The sequence below is a fragment of the Anabrus simplex genome, chromosome 1 (genome assembly GCF_040414725.1).
Source record: "Anabrus simplex isolate iqAnaSimp1 chromosome 1, ASM4041472v1, whole genome shotgun sequence".
In the NCBI taxonomy this organism is placed as follows: Eukaryota; Metazoa; Arthropoda; class Insecta; order Orthoptera; family Tettigoniidae; genus Anabrus; species Anabrus simplex.
Window position 1 is genome coordinate 1,375,418,877 of NC_090265.1, and position 21,337 is coordinate 1,375,440,213.

General features: G+C 35.6%; 1 protein-coding gene across 4 annotated transcripts in view; it reads left to right on the forward strand.

The window, feature by feature from the left end:
• The window catches only part of LOC137496879 (uncharacterized), a 487,890-nt gene that overhangs the window by 443,351 nt on the left and 23,202 nt on the right, over positions 1–21,337 (forward strand). For all 4 annotated transcript variants that reach the window (XM_068225505.1, XM_068225509.1, XM_068225508.1 and 1 more), the window contains exons 5-13: positions 214–358; positions 1,629–1,780; positions 1,875–2,007; positions 4,742–4,932; positions 6,184–6,253; positions 6,353–6,547; positions 10,720–10,923; positions 16,179–16,348; positions 20,430–20,547. In XM_068225505.1, coding sequence (XP_068081606.1) covers positions 214–358; positions 1,629–1,780; positions 1,875–2,007; positions 4,742–4,932; positions 6,184–6,253; positions 6,353–6,547; positions 10,720–10,923; positions 16,179–16,348; positions 20,430–20,547 — 1,378 coding nt within the window. The remainder of the gene's footprint in view (positions 1–213; positions 359–1,628; positions 1,781–1,874; positions 2,008–4,741; positions 4,933–6,183; positions 6,254–6,352; positions 6,548–10,719; positions 10,924–16,178; positions 16,349–20,429; positions 20,548–21,337) is intronic.

The following is a 21,337-nucleotide window of genomic DNA, read 5'->3' on the forward strand; positions in this document are numbered from 1 at the left end:
CACCTCTTAGTTATTCTGAAGTTTTTGCAGTTTTTCCAGCTCTTGTGTCTATATTTTAATTGAACAACTCATATGTTATAAATTTAACTAGTGATGTAAATATTTCTGTATGTCTTGGTTTTCTTTTGTCCTGAAATGTGACCATGTTTTGTGTTTTACAGTCTCTCATTGTTTCTGACTCTAAATTCATTTTATATTTACATTTGTTATTAGGGTCAAAATAAAGTAATTGTGCTGCTGAATGAACCTATCACAAATGAAGACAAAATAAAAATAAAAGTGGATAAGAATGGAGAGCATGTAGATGTGGCTGTCTTTAGAAAGAGAAATCCATACACATTACACTTCCAAATGCCAGGTATGGATCTGTTTTATCATATTCTATGACTGTAAAATTATATAGCTGTAAACTGACCAAGCACTCAAAGGAAAATAAAATTGCTTTGTTGTCCTTCAAATATATTTATAAGTATGAAATAAGCATTTACCTAAAAATCCAATATCTGGTGATTTGCAATGATATATAATTTCAACTATTATTGTTAAAATGTACTGAAGGAATAATCAGGTGCATTACTTTGAGATGAGCAGGGTAAGAAATGATAAAGTAGTGTATAGTTTCATATTGTTTCAAGATATAGAGAAAAGAAAACATGGTTCTTATCTTTCTTATGAAATTACAATAGCTGCCTCTGTGGATCAGTGGTAGAGTGTTGGCCTCCGGATCCCAAGGTAGCGGGTTCAAACCCAGCAGAGGCAGTCAGATTTTTGAAGGGCGGAAAAAAGTTCATTCGACACTCCATGTCATACGATGTTGGCATGTGAAAGATCTCTGGTGACACATTTTGTGTTTACCTGACAAAATTAATTGAATCTCAGCCTTAGATGCCCAAGAGAGTTTTGGTTTCCTCGAGCTGCCATCTAGTAGGCCTAGAGTAAAACAGAATGTCGAAATTGATGAGCAGACAGCAAGATGGCATCAAATTGAAATGTCTGCACATGGTAGCTGAGGCCATACGATTATTATTATTATTATTATTATTATTATTATTATTATTATTATTATTATTAAATTACAATCAAAATTCAATAAAACTTCACCTGCTAATTTTGAAGCTTTCAGTACTGGTGAATATTCAAACCCCCTAAAATCTCTATATGTTACTGGTTTTATAATCCATTGAACTCCACTGATGTTGGCTATTTTTAATGCTTGACTGATAATTTATATATTGTATCAGTGCTGATATTCATTATTCAACTTAGCATTTAATATTTATTTAGAATTTGTTTTCACATTTCCATTCACTCTGGAAATCCTCCTCACTATCTGAGACAATGTTTTCAAATCTCCAATAATATGTAAAGCTGTTGAAGTTACAAGTTGCTTACATATTTTAGTAACCTTCCTCATTGCATCTGGTGTCATTTCATTATTCACACAATAATATTGCTTTTTACATAACTTGCTTATTGCACTTTCAGTGGTACCCTTATTTCTGAGAAATGAAACCTTGAAATAGATAAGATTCTATATAGTATTGGTTCAAACCAAAATTTGATTGATGCATATACTGTGCTGTTTAAAACTTCTCCCATTTTGGATTATAAATTCATGTTTATTTCAGAGTGCTGTTTGGAGGTATCAATGCTGGCTAGTGTAATTGTTGAAAAAAATGGACAAGTACTTGGTGCCCGTCAAGTAAAATGTGAGAGCCGCATGAGAGAACTGGACCAAATTTTACAGACCTCTGGGAGTCCTCTAGAGTTCATGTGTCAGGTTGGTGGTGGTGTTGTGCAAATTATGACATTTTTAATTACTGTAAAACAAATATAATCATGTTTAAGGTTTTCTTATTTACTTCTATTTTTAGACACTGGGTTTTGGTTCAGGTGACCGTGAGCAACTAGACAATTTTCTCGTCGCAGCATTTCAGCGAAATATCCCTCCAAATTTTAACTTGCTCCAGTCAGCAGGCCTCTCTCTTCATCATAGGCCACATACAAGTAAGTATAGAATTCAGTTAATATATGCCAAATTTATTGATGGACACACTGATCAAGAATAGTGATAGGAACATGGTCAAATGATAAATAAAACAAGAATGATCTAAAAATAATTGGGATGAAGGCAATAAAGAGAAATGAAGCAAATGTAAGTTTATTGGAAAAACATCCAAAACCATCCGCACAAAGAGAATGACGATGCAAAATCTTTCCAATCAGCAGAATAGTGCTTATAGTATAGATATAATATTAAAAGCCAAAATAGAAGTCATTATACCACAGAATAATATTTTTTTCCTTTCTATTTGCTTTACGTCGCACCGACACAGATATGTCTTATGGCGACGATGGGATAGGAAAGGCCTAGGAACTGGAAGGAAGCGGCCGTGGCCTTAATTAAGGTACAGCCCTGGCATTTGCCTGGTGTGAAAATGGGAAACCACGGAAAACCATCATCAGGGCTGCCGACAGTGGGACTTGAACCCACTATCTCCCGATTACTGGATACTGGCCGCACTTAAGCGACTGCAGCTATCGAGCTCGGTATATATAATATGTTTTATCCAATCAAGAACACATCTTCAGGACTTCACATATTATAATAGTAATTTATTTATTTATTTATTTATTTATTTATTTATTTATTTATTTATTTATTTATTTATTTATTTATTTATTTATTTATTTATTTATTTATTTATTTATTTATTTATTTATTTATTTATTTTTCTTCTTCTTACCATTATGCCAATATAGCATCTAGTTTCCAACTTCCTATCCCTTCATCCCTCTCATTCGTTTATCAAACTCCTTCTGATCTGCTCAACATTCTGTAAATATGTCAGTCTTGGTTCCTTCAGCATTTCTTCCCTTCTAGCCTGGTTTTAAGAATTTTTTTGCTTTCTGTTTATTGTTCATTCTTTCAACATGTCCACTTCAACTCAGCTGTTGCTTATGCACCTCATAACAATAACAGTAAATAATAATAATAAAAAATTCATTATCCATTTAACTTCTAGGGTTGATTTTTCCCTCTGGACTCAGTGGGGGATCCCACCTTTACTGCCACAGGGCAGTGTCCTGGTGCATGAGATGTTGGGTTAGGGGAACAATTGGAAAGGAGGACCAGTACCTTGCCCAGGCAGCCTCACCTGCTAAACTTAACAGGGACCTTGTGGGGGGATGGGGGGATCTTTTCCTTTTCTTCCATCTATTTTTCCCTCCATTTTTAATCTACCCAAACTAGATAAGAAGAGAATACTACATTGTAAATCATAGTCATAAGGGCATGGCACTGCATCACCTGATTTGTATATAGGTTAGTTTGATCAACAACATGTTGATAAAATTCAAGAGTAAAAAACAGAACAAGTCCACAAATGGTGAAGTAGAGAATTTAAAAAAAAAAAAGCTATATATTCGGGACATCAACCTAAGAAGATCTTTTGTCCCTACTTTGCACTATATGTTGTGAATCTGTGTGTATTTGGAAATGGCAGAAGTGTAAAGTGTTGAATGTGGGGAAAGAAACATTAAGGACGACACAAACACCCAGTCCCCAGGCCAGGGATATTAATCATTAACAATTAAAAACCCCTGACCCGGCCGGGAATTGAACCTGGAGCCGCCGGGTAACAAGCGAATGCGTTGCCCCCTACACCGCGGGGCCTGACAAATAGAGAATACTCAGGGAGATAAAATATTACGTCTTCTTCTTCATCCCCTTCACTGTCTGTATCACTTTTCATATCTGATGGAAGTATTTTGGGTCCTACAATAATTATAGTTGTTGAAAGATATTTTAGTAATTACAGTTTAATATTGTAAGTGATAGGAGAACACGAATGACAGAACCAAATGTTAAGGTATGGTCAATGATTTTCTTCAATAGTGTCACTGATTCATGAACATAACTTAGTTAATTTAGTATATTTTCTTTTTGTTATTCTGATTTTTGATCTGTAGGCTATAATTATTTTTTCTATTATGTTTTAGCCAACATCAACTTAAAATGAATGTACAGTTTTATTGTATTGTATGCACATGTATTGTACAGCTCTATGCAAATGCAATTTTAATTTCACTTTAATATTACCGAAAGACATTACTATACCTATTTATCAGCATTAAGTCAAATTCTGTGGGTTTTTTTTTCAAAATGCTGTGTAATGCTAAATTGCAAATGTACAAATGCTACAAAATGCTAATTTCAAACCAAAATGTTAAATATCTGATTTCAGAATGCTAAAAATCACCATCCCTGTCTATTACATGTGCTTGTTATTATTGCTGTTCACTGATATAAATATAAAATATTTAAACTGGTAAAGTAACATGTAATGAACAGTACTCAACTTGTGCATACTGCAACAGAAATTACAATTATTTAAAAAAATTTCCAGAAGCCAAACGTTTGACATACTTCCCAGCAAAATATTGTTTCAAATGTTGTTAATTTATTTGCATTCCAACGATGTATTGGTACTTAAAAGATTCCAATGGAAATAGTGGTTTGGAAATAACTTTAGAAAGATTATCTTCTTCTTTGGGTTGGCTACAATCTTGGCGAAGTTAGTTTGATTTCATATTGTTCTCATCAATGTTTCTGATTCCATTTTTGACCAGTCTCATATGTTTCTGAGCCAGAAGCATCTAGAATTATAATGAACTGCTTATCACTGCAAGCAGATAAACATTTATATGCAAAAATTTAACATCTTCCTGTACATTTTAGGTGCTGAAGAATATCCAACGTTATTACATTTTGCTGCAAGATTTGGTTTGGAAAAGCTAGCATGGCAGCTGTTAGAGTGTCCAGGAGGAGAACATGCATGTGAGATCCGAAATGCGTGTGATGTGACTCCAGCTGAGATGGCAGAGGCTGCTGGCCATTCCAAGCTAGCTAATGCTTTGAGGGGATATATGGTAAAGATTTACAAATTCTCTTTGAAATACTATTATTATTAACTGATTATAAATGTAATCGGCAAAATAACATAGTAAAAACATATATACTGTAGGTTGAAGTAATTTGTGTGTGTTATGCGTGCTTAGGTTACTGAGGAATAAGAAATCACTACTTTTAATAACATTTCTAATACCTTCTTTTTAAAAAATGAAACCTCCAGTTATTTTTACTAATACTAAACTGCTATATGTATGCATGTTTTAGAGCTGCACAAAGTATCCTTATAATTTGCTTTCTCTTGTAATTGGATAGTAATTAGTGATGAAAAACATCATGCCTTTTTTGGGCACCAGTGTACACAGTGCCACTGCTACCTATGACACCATGCCATTGTATTGTTGCTGTCTTAGAGCTGCCTATTCCAGAACTGCATGGTTAATTTAGCACTTATAGAGGAGTGCAGTAGGCTTACACGTCTATGTTCTAACAGTCTATGGTAGTGAGTGGTTTACTACATTGTTTTGTCCAGTTTTCTCAGAACTAGAGCTAATGGACTTTCTAAAATCATTTCATGATCCATTTGTTACAACAAATGACACTAGAAAATATGTGCATGAGACTAGTTTTACGTCTATCCACCATCTCATTCTGCTCATGGTAATGGTCACAGTAGGACTAAACCTTCAAGAGAACACAGCACAAGGCGTGTGGTACGAGGTGCATGGCATCAACACGGGAGGGCTTGGACACCGGCACTGGCCCAACATTTGCCTGAAAGTGCAAATGCGAATTCACAGAAAATCATTCTCAGGACAGCTGATGGTGGGGTTCAAACCCACCCGTCTCCCAAATGCAGAACTCGGCTCCATAGCCATAGTGCATTAACACATGCGGCCACTCCACTCAGTTTGTACTCCACTAATAGTAATATATAATATTTCTCTTATAGTTTAGTGATCTATAATATTTTTCTTCTAGCTTATTGAATTCTTATTGGCCATTTCTCCTTTTATTTTTTAAAATCAGTTTTGATGATGCTCTGTATATTGTAAGTGCAGCTTTTACATGTGTAATTGTGGCAAGTTTATTTCTGTGTTTTCTTCATTCAGTTTAGGAGCTTATAATATATTTTTAAACATATTTCTGTTCTAGATTTGACGGGAAAATTGTGAATTTCCTATACAATAGTTGTGGTATTTGTATCAATAAATGACTTCACCTTGCAATAACTTTGTGCTTCTCTGTTTTTCTTTTCCCCAACTGGGAAGCAAATGACTGAATTCACCAGCATGTACAGTTACCTCAAGATTATAAGTGAAAGCAATGGCAAACCAACAGGTAAGCACTTGACAAATTAAAAATACTAAAGTATGTGCATTGTTGTTTATCCAGTCATCCTGGTTTCAGTTCTAAATTACAACTTTTCTTTTTCATCAGGTTTCGACAATGCAGAGTATCATCATCCTCGCCCACTCAGTGAAACTTACCAAATACCCCCTTCAGCACGCACATTAGCAGAACAAAACTATCAGATCCCCCCCACAGCTCGCCCTTTCAAGCCTACCACTTCAAACCAACAATTGCAAGAGACTGAACCTGAAATGGGAGGATACATGGAAATGCATCCTTCAGGTTTGTTATTTAATTATTTTTATTTAACAAGATAGTTAGGGCATTGAACAACCTGCATAAGCAGAAACATTTCAGGGGGAAAAAAAAAAAGTAAGAAGAACAAGAAGTTGTTAGGGGCATCAGATAAATTTATTAAAACGGGAAGTATTGGCCTTTTCTAGTAAGATCATTGTTTAGTTATTATCTTCCTCACTTTATAAATGACCATGAGTCCAGTGCTCTGTATAATGATCTTCAGTTCAAAGAGTCCTAGGTTTGATTTCTGGCCAGGCAAGGAATTTTAACTTTTATCTGGTTAATTCCTCTGGCTTTGGGACTGGGTATTTGTGTTTGTCTTAAGACACCTTTTCATTTACGCACAACACTCCAACACCACCACTGAAACTTATAATAGTTGAATACATCCCTATACGTAGGGTTTGCTTTAGGAAGGGCAGATAGCCATAAAACGGGGCCAAGTCCACATATGTGATGCACATTTCTCTTCAGTGTTCTCCCTAGGACCTTTTTAATGCGCGCACTGCCCTGCCATTTTTAGAGACCGCCCAGCTAATATAACCTAGATATGTGCTAATTACATAATATTTGGGTGCTCCAAATTAACATGCAAATACTGTAAAACTGTTAATTTAAATGATAAATCATACTATTAGCATAATTGCATCAATTCCATAGGAGATCAAATGTTTAGCTTGACCACTACGTAGTTGCGAGCGGAGGTCTGGATTAGTGTGGAATCACATGCAGTCCCTCTTTTCTGCATGACGTCACAAACCCGTATGGCAGTCTACATGTACACAGCAATTGAGTGGTAGGCCTAAGTCCTCTGTTAAATGATTTGGATGGAGGAATAGAACACTAGAAGTTCAAAATACTGTGTTATGCCTTGTTCGTGATAATAACACTAAAGTAGTTCAATTTTGCAGTTAATTTTTAGCTGTCTGATATTACTGTTAACTCCCTGAGGGGAATGAATTGAATTTCTTTTATAATGAAGTTTTACGTAGTATTCCCTGCCCGGCTACTGATTCTTGCAACCGGCTGACAATCTGGGGAGAACACTGCTTTTGTAAACCCATAGGAAAAGCATCAGAGAAATAAAAATATATAAACATGACAAAAATTCACAGCAGTCACATCTAACATGTTCAAACAATGGGAGGCAGAAAAGCAGGCTTAGCCAGTAGAACTGTTAGTCTTCTGGGTTCAAGTTTGCAGGTTCGAATCCAGCTCAGTCTGGTGGTATTTAAAGGTGATCAAATACATCAGCCGTGTGTCAGCAGATTTACCGGCTTATAAAGAAAAAGCTGTGGGACAAAATTCTGGCACCTCATCATCTCCAAAAGTTGTAAAAGTAGATAGTGCGACATAAAAACCAATAACATTGTACGGGGCAAGTCCTACAAGGATTGCTGTCCTTCCTGCATGTTGGTAAATGATAGCTCAGTCACTGTCACACTGTTCTTGTATGCACATAAACTTTGATGAATTGATAATCAGATTGAAAAACACAGTGTTGAAAATGCTATCTCTCGGCCTGTAGACAAGTCTTGTAGTGTGTGATGATATTCTGGTTCCCTCTCTGCAATTCGGCCTCATGAATCTTCAAAGTTTTGGTACAAATTGCATTTAAAAATCTACAACACATAAAAATATGTTGTTCTACACTCCAGAAGTCGTGAAACATACTGAATCAATCCGTTACTGCTGTATAAGAAGCAATCACATTGTATGCTGAACAAAAGCTTATCGCAGACTACCTGAGACTATTACAGCTATTGCATTATCCACTTGCCTAGACACGGCACAGGAGATAATCGGCAGCTCAACTGAGGCTCATACTGTAGTTATTGTTATTATCGACATAAGAAAAAGAGGCTAAGACGTACTAGGGAAATGATAGGAAGACTTAGTAATTATGGGCACAGCCAGACAAATCAAGAGTGATCAGCAAGGTGTAGGGCTCTCTGGAAGAATATTTTTAATAGTTATTCATTGATGGGAATGTGGCATAACCTCGTGTTCAACTTCTAATTGACAGGAACTGGATAAGAAGGATGATGATGATGATAATACTTTCAGTCATCTTGGTTCTTTCGTGCCATTTTAGAACAGTATGATCATAAACTTGCACATGTTTTTGAACATATATTGTTCAACATACTGTACATTATATTCAATCTCCTGACACTTCTTTTAAAAGAATCACATGATTTAACTTTTTTTAAAGGTGAGAGAGTGGGAACTGTAACATTTTGACGATAAAATGTATACACAATTAAGTATTTATTTATTTTCCACCTAGTCGATACAATGATTGCTTAATGCAATTTAATGGTTAAAAGTGGTACATGTTTCGTATATTATCAACATCTTCAGCCACACAATACACTGTTTAGATGAAAAATATATAAATTGACAAAGTAATGCTTTAGAGGAAGTGTCCTTACTTTAGGCCTTGGTCGCCAAAGACGTTGCGGCTGTGGATTTATATAGATAGAGTGTGGTGAAATAGAAAGTGTACCATCAGTGATGTCACATTAATCATTACTGTAGGCCTCAGTTGCCAAAGATGAAAGACATATTCATGATCATTAGGTTTTTTTAGCTTTTTGTAAAGGGAAAGGTTTCTTTTTTTTTCACACGTTACTAATGTCTTCAGAAATGTGCAGTTGAGTTTTGTGAGCATCATATTTTAGAAAATCCATCTTCTACAATTATTATAAAATATGAATAAATCCCAGAGAAGAAACTATAACTACAACGGCTCCAACATTGTAAGACAGTAGTAGTCAAGGCCAAATGAATTTCTCTTCTGAGGACATGGAGCAAAGTCTTTGTGAAATATAAATGATTCCTACAGTTTACTTATTTCACATGGCAAAAACATAAAAAACTATCATGTCTATTAATGTAGTCCATAAAGCACTGATCTAAATGAATAAACCCATAAGCATTATCTTTATAAAGAAAGAAATGTATGTAAACATGACAAAAATTTCACAGTAGTGATATCTAAAGGGATACAGGCAAATACTTCCATCATAATGCAGTAATAAATGGATCGCTACATAAGAGAGGTTCTGACCAGAACTACAAGAATATTTTTAATTTTATGTAAAGAGTTTTGCAGTTTCTAAAACAATGTCTGTAAAATTCAATGAGTGCAGATGTAATTTGAAATAGATGGATTTATTATTTACATTTTTGACATCGTTGCTGCTGTGCCAAAACTGCGAATGCGACAATGCTTTTCCTATCCATTACTTCTGTCAAAACTGGTTACGCCTCCCAGCCACATATTGATATGCAGTCCATCAGAACAATTTTCATTGAGTTCATTTTCCTACACTCATGTGTGAAGGAAAATGAACCTTAAATACCTACATCATACTCCAGGAGTGGGTAAATATGTCATGCAAACATACATTCCTACAGTATAGTATAGTAAGGCTCATTTTCCTTTACACAAGAGCATAGGAAAATTAACTCAAGAAAGATTGCTCTGATGGACTGTATTCAGTATGTGGCTGGGAGGCATGACCAGTCTTAAAGGAAATAATGGGTAGGAAGAGCATTGTCACATTCACAGTTTTGGCACAGCAGTGACGACATTAACAATTAAAGCATGTCCAAGATGTCATTTGATTTTAGAAAAGTATATTTACAAACCAAATATACAGAGATTCGGGAAATTATATGTAAAATAAGAAATCTTTATCTTTGATTGTTTCCTGTCATTCAGTTTGTTGGAAGTTTCTGTAATCATTCTCAGGAAAAATATGACATGCATGGTCCATTTTTCCTTTTATATGTTCTTTTGCAATTTATTTGCACCACATATGTCTGAATCCATGAACAGTTTTGGGATTCTTTTGTTTAGAATAATATATTTTATTCTAAAGACATACAATTAATTAAAAGACAAAAGTTACTCCAAAATATTACCAAAGTGATGGTTACTGGAAAATTTTGGGGAGCTTGCAAATAGTATTATTCTGAATAAAAGAATAGGTGTAAAACTGTTTCTGGGTTCCAATGTGTTTGTCCTTAGAGAGTTCAATTCAAAGGTAGATTTGAATTACAGTATTGTTTCACCAGAAATTTTTAAGTTTATAATTTAATACTTTACTTACAACTCACTATATATAATACAAATATTTTTCCTACAGGTACAAACAGGCTGCCTTTTCCAGAGAATTTGGACTTCCTAAACACAGTAGCAGCATGTATAAAGAAAAGTTCTGAAAATTTACATACCAGTACTCATTCAAATTCTCCAACACGAGTATTACCTTCATCTAAATCTGCAAGTCAGAATCACATTGATCAAATCAGCCTTGATTCTGGCCAAGATGAAAAACTGCTTCAAACAGGTGAATATTCTTATTTTGTTTACGTACTATAATTTCATATATTATTCTTAATATCATGTCCATTTGATAAAGATGGTGAAATTTTAGGGGCTTCAATAAAGAGGATAAATTTGAAATATGATCAGATTTATTCTGATGAGATTGGAATAGTTATGTCTTTAAGAAGATAGTAATACTGTATATCCTAATTTGGTCAAGATTTCTTTTGTATAAAATATTAATTTTGTCTTACATTTAAACCTTCATATTAAGAAAACATTGAGCTGATTTTTTCTTAAAGCAGATTCAGACGGTAAATAAAATAATCTCACATGAATAATCTAAACATTTTTAATAAATGAAGAATTTATTTAGTATTTCCCAAATATTTAAATGCCAGCGTTCAGCTCACCAGATGTTCATATCATAGCGGTAGAGCTACTGTGTAGCTAAGACATGATGTTGGCCTCATTCCCCTCTTGTAATAGAATTGAGATTTTTCTCTCTTCCATTTTTCTTCTTTCTGGTTGAAAATAATCAGATTAAGGATACCATGTTTATGCATATGAGTAAGGACATTTAGATGAAAGGAGGATAATTATGGAATTGTAAACAATTACTCTACCTCATCTTTCTTCTACTCTGTCCTTAAAAATGAGGTTGAAATCAACATCTTATGTTTTCCTGGAACAGTAATGTTATTCCCATACTTACTGCTGTAGCGACTGGTACCCCAGTTGGTACTAGGCCTCTCCAACTCACAGCCATCACTTATTTATGTCTGATGCATCACATTCTTTCTGGCCCATCCTCATATCTTTCTGGACATGATCCCACCATATTCTTTTAGGCCTTTCTGGTGGCCACCTTCCCACCACCTCACTGCACCACATTGTACCACACCACACTTTCTTTGATCTTTGTATTCTCTCAATTTTCTGCTCATAACTTTTATCACAGTAATAGGATCTTTAAACAGTTCTCTGATTTCCCAGTTATGGTTGGACCTCCATTGCCCCTCCTTGAACGTCGGTCCAAAAATCCTCCACAGTATCTTGCTTTCTCTATGGGCTTCTGGAAAGAAAGACATTAGTTCCATGAACCATAGTAACAGTAATGTTTCTATACCCTACATTAACCATGTGTGCTCTGTTTCTATAGCCTACATTAACTGTGTGTGCTCTGTTGTCAAATATATCACAATGATACCAATTATTGTCATTACTATCCAACAGAGAAGAACTTCCTTCCCATTGTTAGCCTAAGTTTCACTCTACATCCTTCTGAAAGCTATGAACGTATTACAAATTAGGACATTTGAATACGAAGCAATGCTAGTAAGTATGTCATATTTTGATGGTAGTTGGTACTATGATGATATTTAGTGTGATTAAAATATATTTCTAGAATGGAGATTTTGAGTACCTCTAGGACAGGAGCAAGTAGGAACAAGTACATAGATAGATACAGTAGATAGATAAATGATTTATTTTAATATGACAAAGTTAGAGATATTTGTCCTTGTCTTACACTTCACCACCATTTACACATCTTTAGTAATTTGTAGTAATATACACAGAAGCAAGATATTAATATTATGTCACTATCAGTGATATTAAGCTAGGTGGTGGTGGTGGTGATGATGATAAAATAAGATAATAAAAATAATTGCCTAATTGATGATGATTATGATCATGATCATGATCCTACAATCCTTGGTCTGACCCAGAGTGATTCTGGTCAAAGTAGTGCATTCAATTCTAGAAAAAAAATCAGTTCCACGATAGATTAATAAATTAGTATGAACAACGTAAAGCCTGGAGTGGAGGATATGTTTTTCGAGTTGAAGAGTAGTCACAGTGGAAGAAGATGATGAAGAAGATAAAGAAGGAGAAGAAGAAGAAGAAGAAGAAGAAGAAGAAGAAGAAGAAGAAGAAGAAGAAGAAGATGATGATGATGATGATGATGATGATACCTGTTGCCTTTCTGAGAACAGGCCTGTTAGAAACTCTTCACTTCTGATATTCCCCTGACCTCCTTAAGGGAGGTGCAGTTCCTGGCTAGCTGTAACTGTGAAGGAGTAGTTGAAAGCTGACGATTTATATCTTGGAATAGCAAGAAGAGTTGAATTTTGAGCTCTGGTATTCTTTCCATGGTATTCAGCAAGGTTATGGAATTGTTCATACAAGTAGGATGGAAAGTGTTCCTAGTTTAAGCATGTGGTGTAGTAAACTAAGAGTGTGAAGTTTATGTCTGTCCTTGAGGCTCAGCCAGTTCAGTTTGTCATACAATTTACACACATGATCCATGTATTTTAAGTTACAGATAAACCTAACACAGGCATTTTGTGCATGTTGTTGTAGCTTTAAACAAATTTCCATACTGATATCTTGATAAACAGCATTACAATAATCAAATGTTGGTAAAATAAGTGCCTCAGGTAGTGTTTTCTTTAATTTGAATGGAAATGTCAGTTTGAAATTGAGTGTATTTAGTGATGCAGAGACTCACTTGCAGACTGATATTACTTGGTCTGACCCAGAGTGATTCTGGTCAAAGTAGTGCAAAATTAACTTCAAGAAAACTTTTTTTTTTTGCTATTTGCTTTACGTTGCACTGACACAGATAGGTCTTATGGCGACGATGGGACAGAAAAGGCCGAGGAATGGGAAGGAAGCGTCCGTGGCCTTAATTAAGGTACAGCCCCAGCATTTGCCTGGTGTGAAAATGGGAAACCACGGAAAACCATCTTCAGGGCTGCCGACAGTGGGGTTTGAACCTACTATCTCCCGAATACTGGATACTGGCCACACTTAAGCGACTGCAGCTATCGAGCTTGGTTTCAAGAAAACTAAATTTATAAGAGGTGTCAGAACTTTTAGCACAGCTGTAGCCAATATGACCCTAAATGGTACTAAGTCTGAAACCATATCATGTTCAAAATATTTGGGCTCAACAATTACAAACAGCAATGAAATGAAATGGCTCATGGGTATTAGACCCGAAAGTGTCTGAGGATAAGTTCAACTCACCAGGTGCAGGTCTTTAGATTTGACGCCCCTAGGCAACCTGTGCGTCATGATGGGGATGAAATGAAGATAAAAACGACACATACACCCAGTCCCTGTGACAGCGGAATTAACCAGTTATGGTTAATTTTCCTGACCCTGCTGGGAATCGAATCTGGGACCCATACGACACATACACCCAGTCCCTGTGACAGCGGAATTAACCAGTTATGGTTAATTTTCCTGACCCTGCTGGGAATCGAATCTGGGACCCCTGTGATCAAAGGCCAGCATGCTAACCATTTAGCCATGGAGCCAGACACAAACAACAATGATGTGATGTTAGAGATTGGTTAGGGTGATGGCTGCTGCTGGGCTCTTGGTAATGCTGTAGTTGAGGTACTGACATAAATAATTTACACACAGTGTACCAGCAAAAATTATAGAATTGAAAATACCCCTTCTATCTTTATTAAAAATTGATTTATTAGCTATTTGAAACCTTTATAATTAGGCTAGAGTTATTATAATTACTATTTTAATTGGATTTTATTCCCTTTGTTGAAACACTTGCCCTTTCTTTGCTTTTCTTGAAAACTCTGGACAGAGTTATTGTGATGTAATTACAGTACATGCACCTTTTAGCAATACATGGACACCGTTGTGCTGAATCGGTCGACCTCGGGTATCTTCGAGATTCGTATAGGCAACCTTTGAAACATAAACTATGAATTGCTTATGTATCGCTGTGTGACATCTGGCGTACACTTTATGTACTAGTACTGTTCATGTTTACACAACAAAGCCAAACTATAGAATTCATGCTAGGAACAAGATTTGCATCGAGAAGTGTCATATAATGTTATATAATGTGTGTACGAAACAGTTGTTGGCTTAAGATAATAAAGGTTTAGAAAATTCATATCGAACGATCATTATCGATTCAATTCAGATTTCATTTCCATTCAGTTGGCAGTATTACCGGAACTGGGAGAGTTCCCTCCTTACTACTCATCACCGTACAAAGAAATATCACTAAAAGGTGCGCGGACTATACTTAATTTAATTTTCTTCTAATTGACTTATTCATACTAAACTTAAGGTGTGGCACCTCAAGAATTCTGCTGCAGTGATTCACTTGTTTCAAAACTCACAGAGGTACTGTGCTGTCATACTGCTAGAGGAAGAATGAACTTACGACTGTTGCCAATGCAACAACTCGTGGCTAAACCAAATCCTTCTGAAGAATTAGGTATATAGCCACAGAGTTTCTTTAACTCTGAATTGAAAATATATTGTTTAGCTGTATTCAAAAGTACATTTAGCCACTAAAATAAGACATTTCATCATAGTTAATAAACCAGTTCAGCCATTTTAAATTTTTATGGTGGCAATTTTTAGTCTGAAAATGTTGGCTCGTTGGCTAGTTGACCTGAGTGTAATAAAATTCCACAAAGGAAGTGTAGTATCAGTCCATCTGGAGCCTGCTTTGACATAATGTTAAATGATTTTAATAGTACCACCTAAAAAAAAAAAAAGTTCTAACTGCTGCACTGGGATTAAGATAAAGTGCTTTACAAGCAAAAAGTCAAAAATCTTACTTCTGAGGTAGAAGAGGTTTGAAAGTTTTCAGCCCTTCATTGCCAATATATGCCATTATAATAAGAGAAATGTACACAGTGAGTTTTTAATAGACCAGAATAGTGCTGTAGAGCAGTGTGAAAATGTAAAAATCTCAAAAGCTAATTTATGTGTTTTGCTTGCAAACCTACAATATATTCATGGAAAGTAAGTGTAAGGATTTATAGTATAAGACAATAATCAAGCCCATAGTTGTGTATGGAAGTAAAACCTGGGCTTTGTTTGACAGAACAATTATTACTGGTATTTTAGCATCTTTGGAGAGGATGGTAGGCAACTCAGTCAAATATCTAGCCCCATACCAGTACATGATCAAGGAACCTGGCACATAGGGTTACTTTAATACCTTAGTGTGTTCCTGTATAGTGTCACTGACAGAGCAAGAGCATATTGGCTTTTGGGCCGATGACTTTAGATGTTACGCCCCTTTAAACAACAAGCATCAGCATCATCATCATTTTGGCTTCTGTGTATTCCCCTGATTGTGAATGCCAAGTTTCATCCACAAGGTCATGACTTCAGGATCAACTTTCACCATGAAAATTGACATTTAATGATTGTTCTGATCTTTCTGTTACTTTCACTCCATAGATTTTTTGTTAGTTACTACATGAATTCCATTTACAGGTGCTGGTGTGAAGAAATCTCATGAACAGCTGAATAATGGAGTTCAAGATGAATTATTGGAAATAATAAGCGACTTCAAGAACAACATATTTACTATTTCAGAAATAGAGAAACTCGTTGAGAACTGGAAGACTCGAAATGATGTTCAGCAGTCCTACAAGGAGAAACAGGTTAGTAGTCTCTTTTCTTCTAGAGAATTGGTAACTTTATTGTACTTAATTTAACCTAACTGAGAGATCTTTATCTGAAGAATTATTCACTAAACAACTACCGTACCGTATTTATGCGAATAATCCCCGCATATTTTTTTAAAAAAAATTGAGGCACGAAATTGGGGTACGGGTTTTATTTGAGTCAAGGTTGTCAACACGCTCACCTAGTTTTCGTAGTTGGGAGTACATTTATGCTTTGTGTAATTGCAGATGGAAGAAAACTGTCCCCCATTTGTCATATTTAAACAGAAAACAATTCAGACTTTTAATTTAAAACTGTTTACATTTAAAAAAAAGTATTTTACAGAGTAATTTAAATTCAAAATTTCTCTGTGCCATGATAGAATGCGTCTTCCGGAATGTGCACTTTCACTTTCACTTCGGTGTGTCGACAGTGTGTTTCACAGTTGCTAAGTTCGAGTGAAATTGTCATTCTTTTGTATTCAGCGTTTTAAGGGACGTCACAATATCATGTAAGAGGCAGTGTGTAGAGAAGCAGAATCTGCGAATACTGGCGATGCCAACAGTTGGCAAAAAAGTGTGGCTTATAATTATAATCAATTTGTACGTACCAAACAATATTGTCAATGCCAATGAAACTGCATTGTTTTTTATTACTAGCCCAAACTGACGTTTCTTTAAAGGAGATGGGGTCACTGTACTATGTTGCAATGCAGACGGAAGTGAAAGACTTCCTCCCCTCATCATAGGAAATTTCGATACGCCACGAAGTTGTAAGGGCATCGATTACTTTCCGTGCAAGTACAAGGCATCTAAAAATGCAAACAGTGCAGTAATCCAAAAAATAAAGCACTTGCACAGGGGAGCCAGCATGATTTGTCGTCATCTTTGAATCATGTTTTTTTCTTTCATCGCATGAGGTTATGTTTGTCAGTGATTTTATCCAAGTGCATTATTTGAATAATATAAATGCACCTTGTTGGGTACATTTCAGAAATAGTTCTTTCCATGGTATTTGAAAGGTTTAAACTGCAGAATTGGGACAACCAAGTTATTTGATTGGTGATGACCAAATTTATAACGTAATTGTCACTGCCCACGCATTTGTAATAATTTTCTTTATAGTAATGCCCATTATAATTGGGATGTTTATTCAATAATGGTTTCTTTAGGATTAAAGTATGAAGGCCCTGATATGTTCCTTCTCGTGTGATATCACGTCTTACAATCAGTGCTAACAGTTATATATATACATTAATGAGTCTTAGAATACATTATGATGTGGCAAGGGTTGGCATTTGTGCTATGGCGTACAAGGATAGAGTTACTATCCTGTGTCGCAATGGAGACAAAAGTGAGAGACCTCCTATGTACTTCTACCCCTTGTCATAGGAATGTTTGATAAACTACGATGTACAGAATTTAATGAAAATCTGTATGTAAAGTCGGGGGATGAGACACTACAATCTAGGCTATAAATCATTTTATTCACGCTGAGTGAAATGGTAGTTTAGGGGAAGGCCTGAAATGTAATTCTCAAATATTTATATTATTAGTGGTCCTATCGATAAACATTACATAACTAAACTTATATAGAAATAAATTTCCGATCATTTATGTCTTATACATTTTTAGCATACTGACTCTGATAACACAGATATTCATGAATTTTTATTTTTTGTTGCTAAGTCCATTTCAACGCCGAACCACTAGAAAATGAGTAAACAGAATTTAATGAAAATCGGTATATAGAGTCGGAGAATAAGAAACTACAGTCAAATCTATAAACAATTTTATTCATCCTGGATGAAATTGTAGTTTAGGGGAGGGCACCTAAAATTTAATTTAAATTAAGTTAATTTAAAATTTAATTTTTAAATGCTTATGTTATTGGTCCTATTGAAAAGTACTACATAACAAAAGTAATAGAGAATTCAATTTCCGATCATATATATGTTATTCAGTTTTACTGTACTGACTATGATAAGAGTGGTATTTCATAGTTGGAATAAAACTAAATGTGAAAGCCTACAATATCGAAAATGCATAACATTGAACAACAATAACATTACATTGACCATGGTTCATTGTGATATTCTTTGTCTCTTATGCCACCACTCAACTCCGATAGCTGGGATTACTGCTGCATACCGAGTATAATAGCTTGACTGAATATTGGCAGGAAATGGCTGGGGAGTTAGAAAAACTTTCTTCTTTAGCATGCCATTCCTCTGGTTCATACATTTCCTGATACTGCTGGTACATAACACACTGGTTCATTATAGTATTCCAGAAAAATTTGTCTCCAAATCAGATAGTTTTTCCGCCGCCACTGTAGTGAATTGAGATTTTCCGATTCATCAGGTACTCCTAGGAAGCTGATTAGTAAGAGGGCATAATTTTTGCCCTGGGAGTCTCCATTATTCGACCCCGCCCATTCGCGCCGGAAAAAGACGATGAGTGTTCACGGATCACGGCTGTCTGCAGCTTGGTCATTCCAGCTCTGGAACTTTGGACTGTTAGATCGGCAGCATAGTACTGTTCGTTAAAAGTGAGAAAATGTGTGGTCTTTCATTTGATCGAGCATTTCATATGAAAGCATTGCTTTTAATCGTGCCATTCCTACTGACGTCATTGTAGTGGCCTATGTTCATTTCAGTTGGGAAATTACTAAGGTAGTCTTTCTGAGGATGTAAAAAGGCAGGTGGAGAGTGAATGTCTGCCATTATTATGAAAACTCCCCAGCCTGATTGTGACTGATGGTAGGCAAGTGAGCCTACCATTACAATGAAAATTCCCCAACCCAGTCTTTATATGAGAAAAGACATTTGGTGACTTCCCCGTCGCATTTCTAGGGTAAAGTTCAGAGCTATGCAATTTAATACAGTCTTGCATACAACATATACACTACCTCCATAGCGAAGCACGAGTATATCAGCTATAAATTTGTGTGTTGATATTCACAATTGGTGATTTTGAGTGGCACTTAATTGCTCATGATACCTTGTGTGGTACCTTTCTAAAAACATTTTAAAAATAGCTTGACAGTGGTGAAATTTATACGAGATGTCGGCTGGTGTTTGATGGGTTCATCCTGTATAATTTATGAGTCTTGTTGATATATGAATTTATGTGTTGATATTCACAATTGGTGATTTTGAGTGGCACTTAATTGCTTGGGCGAATGCCACAAAGTGATGTGGTGATCATAGCATTAGAATAGAAGACAGATATGCAAAGGAAGAGTAAAGGAACCTTGGCTCCTGGGGAATCCACTGTTCACTGAATGGCTCCAAAGACTTCTTCGTAAACACATTTCTTGTCATACTCGAAGCATGGAGATCAGAGCTGAGAAAATATGCTGAAAAATACAACCATCTGCACAGTTTATTTGGATTTCTTGAAGAGATGAAGTTCAAAAACCCTTCTGTTATTTCAGAAAGGGCAGAAACATTTGTGAATTTGTACTAAAAGATCTTGATTCTTCGTTAATAGATGAAAAAATGAAAAAGATGAAAAATGTGTTAGTTCAAATGAAATAAGCAAGCTTCTACACCAAATCAATATGATTGAGGTGTATCCAAATGTAGGCGTAGCTCTTACAATAGTCTTCCGCATAGCAGCCAGGAGAACATTCATTTTCTACACTTTGATGTGTAAAGAATGAATGCCAATGTCTCTGCTGTGCATACTGTACCTGGCAGATCCTAGGGCAACAACCTCTATTGGCATTGCTGCAAAGAGTTTGAAACTCTTTTGCATGTCCTGGAAGCCTGTCCACATGGTGATTTACTATGCACCTCATGACATAATGACCAATGATAGCTAATACTTTGAGAGGACAAGGTTTCTCATGTACATTAATCAGAATTTTAACTGAGGCTTCCTTGGTGAAAATTTGATGATATTATGAAGCTATAAGGGTCACTTAATTTTTCTTCCCAAGGTAGTTCTTCTCTATTGTTTTGATTTTTATGAATCACTGATATATAATTGATGAATTGATTGATGTATTTATTTCAGTTTAAGGAAGACTCATAACCATTCAAGCATGATGTAAACCCCTATTCTGTTACAGGAACAACTGAACCAAATGAGGGAAGAATATGAGCGATTGCAGCAATGTATAAAAGATGAAATGAAACGACCTACTCCTTTTGATCGAATAAGAAATTTCTTCAAAGGCAAACCAAAAGGTTTGTTGTTCATATATTTTAATAGTTATATTGTAGGCTAATGTGTCATGCTGTTATTTTACATATACTGAATGTGGCTAGGATATGAAACTTTTAATGCAATTGAGGATAGAATGAATGCTTTAGATGAAGATATTATGTTGCAGTGTAGGATAACAGAAATGCACAAGGACACCCAAATTCACAAAGAAATCTTTTAACAGTATCTGCTGTCACTTTTTCTTTATTAGCCAGTGACCATGAGTTACAGTTACATTCATTGTTAGTAACACCAGAAATTTTAGATTATGTAGTTTTACTGCTAACTTCTCTGTTATAAGTAGGACTAAGTCTGTTACATGTTAATTGTAACATTGACATTATGAAGAATATAGCATTCAGTAGTATGTACACTTTGATACCACTCATTTCTAGTTGGGGGCCGATGACCTGCGATGTTAGGCCCCTTAAAACAACAAGCATCATTTCTAGTTGTGAATTGGAACACTAAAACAAGAAAATGTAACCTCTTAACTGGGAAGTTTCTGCTGACAGTGGAGGCCACTGCGTAGGTTACTTGGACCTACTGGCAGTGCCAATGCACTATGAGAGACTTTTTTGTCTCATTAAAAAAAAATGCCTGCCTGGCCATCAGATGATACAGGTGTTGATCTCCATAGGGAACCTGAACTGACGAGCTCAAATTAGCACATTGGGGCAAAACGCTGGCAAAAAGGAATGAGTTAGCAGGAAAATTTATAATGTCCAATAACGGACCAACTATATTGGTGTTATAAATTTACCCATTCGG